Source organism: Nelumbo lutea, chromosome 4 (genome assembly GCF_056320005.1).
Source record: "Nelumbo lutea isolate HS-2025 chromosome 4, American lotus-T2T, whole genome shotgun sequence".
Lineage (NCBI taxonomy): Eukaryota > Viridiplantae > Streptophyta > Magnoliopsida > Proteales > Nelumbonaceae > Nelumbo > Nelumbo lutea.
The window spans coordinates 48,572,613-48,578,612 of record NC_142687.1 but is presented as its reverse complement, the minus strand read 5'-3'; the positions used below and the strand labels follow the sequence as shown (position 1 = coordinate 48,578,612).

Genomic DNA, 6,000 nt, shown 5'->3' with positions numbered 1-6,000 from the left:
GTTTTCTTAAAATGTAGATGCCAACTTCATGGACAGGGGAGCAAAGTTCAAAATATCGATATGCCTGATACACCAGTAGAGGCATATTAGGCAGTATCGATAAATTTTTATTTTTTTAATTTTTTTAGTTGTTTTTCAAATCTTGTTCAGAGAGGCCGGTTAAGGTCCATCCACTCCCTGAACCGGTCAAAACCCCGATACGCCCCTACATGTCAGCCAATACGGCCCAATACATATCAATACTTTGAACCTTGCAGGGGAGGGGGTACCTCTTACTTGGACTGCACATCTTTTCATCTTTTACACTAAGCTCCAAACCTTACAGGGGAGAGGGGCTTCAAAAAACATGTGAAGAAAAAGAAACAAACCTCTTATTTTTACGTATTACAAGGAGCAAGTCTTCATACACCACATCTATAAAAGGAAAAAAAGCCTTCATACACCACCAAACCCCAAATGGTAATCTTGACAAAGTGGCAGCTTTAAGAGAATGTTGTTAAAAATAAATTACGGAATTATATAAAAGAGAGACAAAAAACACGAAATCATAAGACATTCCATGCAGTGCTAATTACACAAAGAATCAAGCCAGCACTAGAAAGATTCACAAATCCTCACTAACGTACTATTGCACAATACCAAGCTAAGAAAAAAATGGAAAAGAAAACAAGAAAAGGCAAAACACTTTTTCCCCTACATTAATTACTTACAACACACATTCCTACTCGCCTCTAAAAGAAATGTTAAGAGAATGCACCCCGGAAAGGGGTAGTACAAGATTTATACCTCAAGCAAGCAATTTAAATCAATTTCCAGGGGCTCCTGAATGGTTTTCTGATCTGCGGATAGCTCACCAACCATGACATGAATGAAGCCCTCAATGTCAACATAAAGAACACGGAGTATTCAGTTAATGTGGCATCGTGGTACTTGCACAGATCACATGGAATCAAATAAGCAACGCCTTACTGTTGTTCCTTCTTTGTGCCAAAGCTTCTGCTTTCGTTCACCCCAGAGTTCATTGCCAGAATATCAGGTGAGATCTCCCAGCTTCCACTCCTCCTACCCCAACTGGAGTGGCGTGCCTCTGGTCGAGCAGCTGGCACTTGTGAATCCGAACCCAAAACAAAGTCAGCCTCTGAGGAATCATGGTGTTCATTACTATCTCTACTGTGTATGTCTTCAACTTCTTCAAAGTTACGCCGCTGGGAGATCTTTAACATATCTCCACCAATCTCTAAATCATCTTCCACCTTTGCACGTTGGTTTCCACTTGATTCATCTACTTCTGGTTCTCGAGCACAGACCATGGGAGGCCTAGGTACCTCCTCTTGTACAAAAGCACGGAAATTGTTCCTTGATGGTTTTGTTTTTGTGCAAAATACTTCTAGGAAGTTACTTACACAACCCCGGTTGTACACATTGGGCCTGCTGTCAGCTCTGTAACGGAAATTTTCGTATGTGGTCTGCAAAAATTAGAGAAACAACTAAGAAGATGCTTGCAAGGAAAAAAAATCATGGTTTTTTGACATATACTAAGAAGAGAGGATGGTACACACTTGACCAAAACTAGGGTTTCCAGCCAGTAACTGAGATAGTAACTATAGTTTGATGAAGAATTTACTCTTTTAACCAATCAAAAAAGAAATTATGCCTTCAAGATTAGGATGTGATTTTCTCTAAACAGTACATACACAGTAATGATACCCAGATACCTGTACAAGGGTGCCATACCATGTTGGATACCTTGAATTTTTAATGTAAGTTTTATATCTTGATACCATATCCAGCCATGTCACCGTGGTATCCAGGTAACATAGGTGCATAGAAGAAATAGCCATCAATGTATCTCTTAGGGTATCATGAGATGAGCCTCAGCCCACATCATGATAAATTTCTCACGTCAAGCTGGGCAATGCATCAGAATTATTTTTTAAACCAGTCCATATTCTGTTTGGGTATCATGAGCTGGGCCTCAGCCCACACCCTGATGACTCTCATGTCAAGCTAGGCAATGTGCCACAATTCGTTTTTAAACCACTCCATATTCTGCCCCTAAAACCTTACAAAAGCATGATGGTCCATTCCCTCCAAAATCCGTACCATGTTAACAAAAAAAACTGTGTCGAAAAAGAGAAACCATTTCATAAATCTCAAAGAAAAACTTCCTTTCTTACTGCCCCATAGTTTTCAAACATGAATATTCCTTGGTGAAGTTGAGGATGCAAGCGGAAATGAAGAATAAGCTCAAAAGGAAGAATACATGATGATAAACCAAACGGGTGATAGAACCATCAAGGCAGTAAATTTTCTCATCTTAAGATTCAGTTCACCATGTAAGGCGTGAAAATAACTCTGTTCCTTTTAGTTATACATTTTCTTCTAAGTCAATCTTCAGTGAGAACTATGACGTTTATGACAGGAGGACATGGTATTTGACATGGTTTCCGTTCCTTACAGTCAGTAGATGATGCTAAGAACCATGAGGTTAAACAGCGCAGGAAAATAATAAAGGGATTGTCAGGCAAGATAGAAGAGCAGGATTCTAGTCTCAATCTCAATAATAAAGGAACAGATTAAAAATACAAAAAAATCATGAAAAGTCTGGAAAATAAAAGCAAGCTTGTGATATTGGAATTTTTTATTGGTATTGCCAAATTTGGACTTCTGAAAAAAATCAATAAAATTGGAGAAGACACAACTGTCCAAATCAAAGGGATAAGAAAAATAAAAGAAAGAAAACATAGCAGAGAAAGCTGGATAAGAAAAAACGATAAACTCAGATTGCTGGTAAAAGACTGGGAAAACAATGCTGACAAATACAGTAATGATAAAAGCCAAGGACAAAAATATTCAAAATAGAAGGAACTGACAAAACATAATGAGGATGAAATCATGCAAGCAGGCAACTACCATGCTGCCATTACACCATCAATTAATCAGGAGAATTGCTCAATCATGTCTTGGTTTCTCACTATCATGCCACCATCGATTAAGCAAAACTTTATGTGGGTAGGTACAGCCCATGAGATTTGGGAACGAGCAAACTCCACGTATTCTGAATAAAGGCATTATCAGTTGCAAGCAAAATCCTCTACATTCAAGCAGAGAGAAACTGAGAAAGTAATCTGTTTACTTACTACTCTGCCCTCTCATCCATCTGGAAGGAACTAGACCACTCTCAGAGCATTGAATGGGACAGCAAATAGGATGATAAAGCATATAAAAGGCCCTAGCCTCTCAACATGTTGTTTCCTTTTTACTTGGGCTGAATCCAATGTATGAGCCTATCTGAGTCCAAATCTTGGGTAGCAAGGACCTTCTATCAATGAAGTGTATGCTTTGATCTAATATGAGGAAGTAGAAATGCAATGAATACTTCTGAGTGGGAGCAAATAGATTTGATTGCAAGGGTTGTTGTGAATGCTACTAAGAAAGGTGATTTCCAAAAGAAAAGAGGAGAAAGATAAGTTGCAGTAAACTCATTGTTAGTGTCCTAGACATACACATGAAAGTTGTTGGGACCTACTTGGCAAACCAAAGTGGGCTCAAGATTTGAATAGGAAATCAACATCAGAATAGAACAAAAAACCAGGCCCCCAGTATTAGGATCATTCTGTAGGTTGGAAAAAGTATACCTCTACCAGATATTCCCCTTGAGCCTGAGCCTGAGCCTGAGCCTGCCATTTCTTCTAATGATAATGTTCCTGAACCTAACACTATTGTTGCAGCTCATTTCATTGACCTTGATCTTCCCATTGCTCTTCGCAAGGTGGTTTACTCTATTTTCATTATTCTCCAAAACTAGGGTTGGGTCAATTAGGTTTTCCAGGATTAAGGACAAAATTCTAGCTCTCTCTTGTTCTAGGCTATGGTCCGGTAGGTTCTCAGAATGGCATTGGTTGTACTTGTGCAAACACATGAAAATAATTTAGAGGGGTCTAAACAAAGACTCACAGGCTGAAAAGGTAAACACGAAGAAGAGGGGTTAGGGACTCCCTGTGCCAGCATTCCTGATTCCTTCCCTTTATCCATACCCACTAATTCGAAAACCTTGACAGGAAACTCTGATATAACATTGATGTTCTGTTCCTCTTGTGCTTCTTTGTTTGGGTTAGTACCAAGATCCGACACTCCTTTATTAATATCTTGACGTCATGCCTCCCCTGGGAGTTCTCCATCTTCCTTCTGATTGAAATTGAGTTCACCACTAAGACTGGGGCAGGACCATCATCGGATTCTTCTCTTGGAGCCACGCTGGCGTATGTAGAAGGGTCTTCAAACAACAACTCTGTTCCCAGCATTTCATCGTCCCACAAGATGCACGTTTTAGCAGCGTTGACACTTCGATACTATCTTCTAGCTCCGATTGATACACCTTCTCTTGCCTTAGGTCTTCCCAATCGCTTTGTCTTCAACCATCTTCCATCCACTGCCCCTTTTCCCTTCTGGAAAATAGACTAGTTGTTTCTTGTTAGAACCAAAGAACTTTGAGACTGCCATGAACCATCCCTTGTGATTTTCTCTCAATTCGCCCTGATATTTCCTTCTTTGCAATTCCAAGGAGCTTTTACAACCCACCTTCTTGACAGAATATAGAGCCCCATTGATGAATCCTTTTAGCCATTGTATCGCTCCACCGATCAAGAAAACTGTAGATTTTCATTCTTCTCTAACTTTCAAAGAGATTTGTCCTCTACCTTTTCCATCTTCCATCAGCAACTTCTTTGCTTCAATCACTAGTTCTTTCCATCTTGTGGCGGGAAAGAAGAACCCTTTGTCCCTTCACTCTTCTCTCTTCTCTTCTCTTCTCTCCATTCCATATCAATGATTGTGTGTGATTAATTGCATACCCAACTCAATGTGACATTTTTCAGTACCTTGGTTCGATAATTCATAACAAGGAAGGGATAACAAGGAAGGGAGAGACTGGGGAGGATGTCACCACAGAATTAGAACAAGAATGGAAAAATGGAGGGTGCGCTTGGAGTTTTATGTGATAGGCAAATACCACTTCGATTAAAAGAAAATTTCTACGAAACAGTTGTAAGGCCAGCTAGAAGCTATGTTGTATGGAGTGGAGTGTTGGGCAGTCAAGAAACATGTCCGAAAGATGAGTGTCAGAAATGTGTATGCTGACGTGTTATGTTTATGTGTTTGATTTTATTTTTTAAATATGTTTTGCATGTTATGTTTTTGTGTTTTAATTTTTTTGATCAATAACTGCATAATTTATTAAAGAAAGGTAGAAAGGATTTACATAGTATAGAAATACAAACAGTAAAAAGTAAAATAAGCCATTGAGAGACAAATTCTCTTATCTCTCCCCACAACAAATCCCCTTACTTACAACTGTGCCCAAAACAAAGTCTCCCTTCCCACCCCTTGTTTGGCTAAAGCATTGGCTAAGAAATTAGTACATTGCTTAATCCAACTGAAAGACACTTCCATATCTCTTGTCAACCATCTGAATTTCTTCTTTTCATTGATGTAGATCCATAGCTTCAATTCTTCACTTTGTCTTCAGCTCACTACCATTTTCAAATCACCCTCAATAATCAATTTCCTAATGCTTAATTCTTTATCCCTCTGTACACTTTCTACCAAAGCCAATACTTCTGCTCTAAGAATCTCCCTCCCCAACTGGTCCTGAGTATAGGGTGATTATCATGCCCTCCTCATCTCCAAACACTCCACTAATACCTGAGATTCCTAGGTTTCCCATAGTACTACTGTCAAAGTTAAGTTTGATAAACCCTCTTTCTAGTGGAGATGATCGGTAACTAGAGAGTCTTAGTTGAGAAAGATTCAGCCACTTCCTTCCACTTTCTGAGTATATCATCCATTGATACATTTGAAAAAAGTTTCCATGGATTTCAGCCAATGTACCACTCTAATATTATTGTTTCCATTATATCTTGTTTCTATCCTCTAGAAAAATTCTAGAATTTCTTTCTTCCCAAATTGTCCAAATTGTTGCCACTATTAAACATCTCCACA

General features: G+C 39.0%; 1 protein-coding gene across 1 annotated transcript in view; it reads right to left on the bottom strand.

Annotated features, from left to right (window-relative positions):
* Window positions 1-571: 571 nt before the first annotated feature.
* LOC148855644 (protein S-acyltransferase 8-like) overlaps window positions 572-6,000 on the bottom strand; it is a 29,033-nt gene continuing 23,604 nt past the window's right edge. Inside the window, exon 5 of the mRNA XM_088986528.1 lies at window positions 572-1,466. Within this exon, the coding sequence (XP_088842654.1) occupies window positions 966-1,466 (501 nt within the window). The 3' untranslated portion in view covers window positions 572-965. The remainder of the gene's footprint in view (window positions 1,467-6,000) is intronic.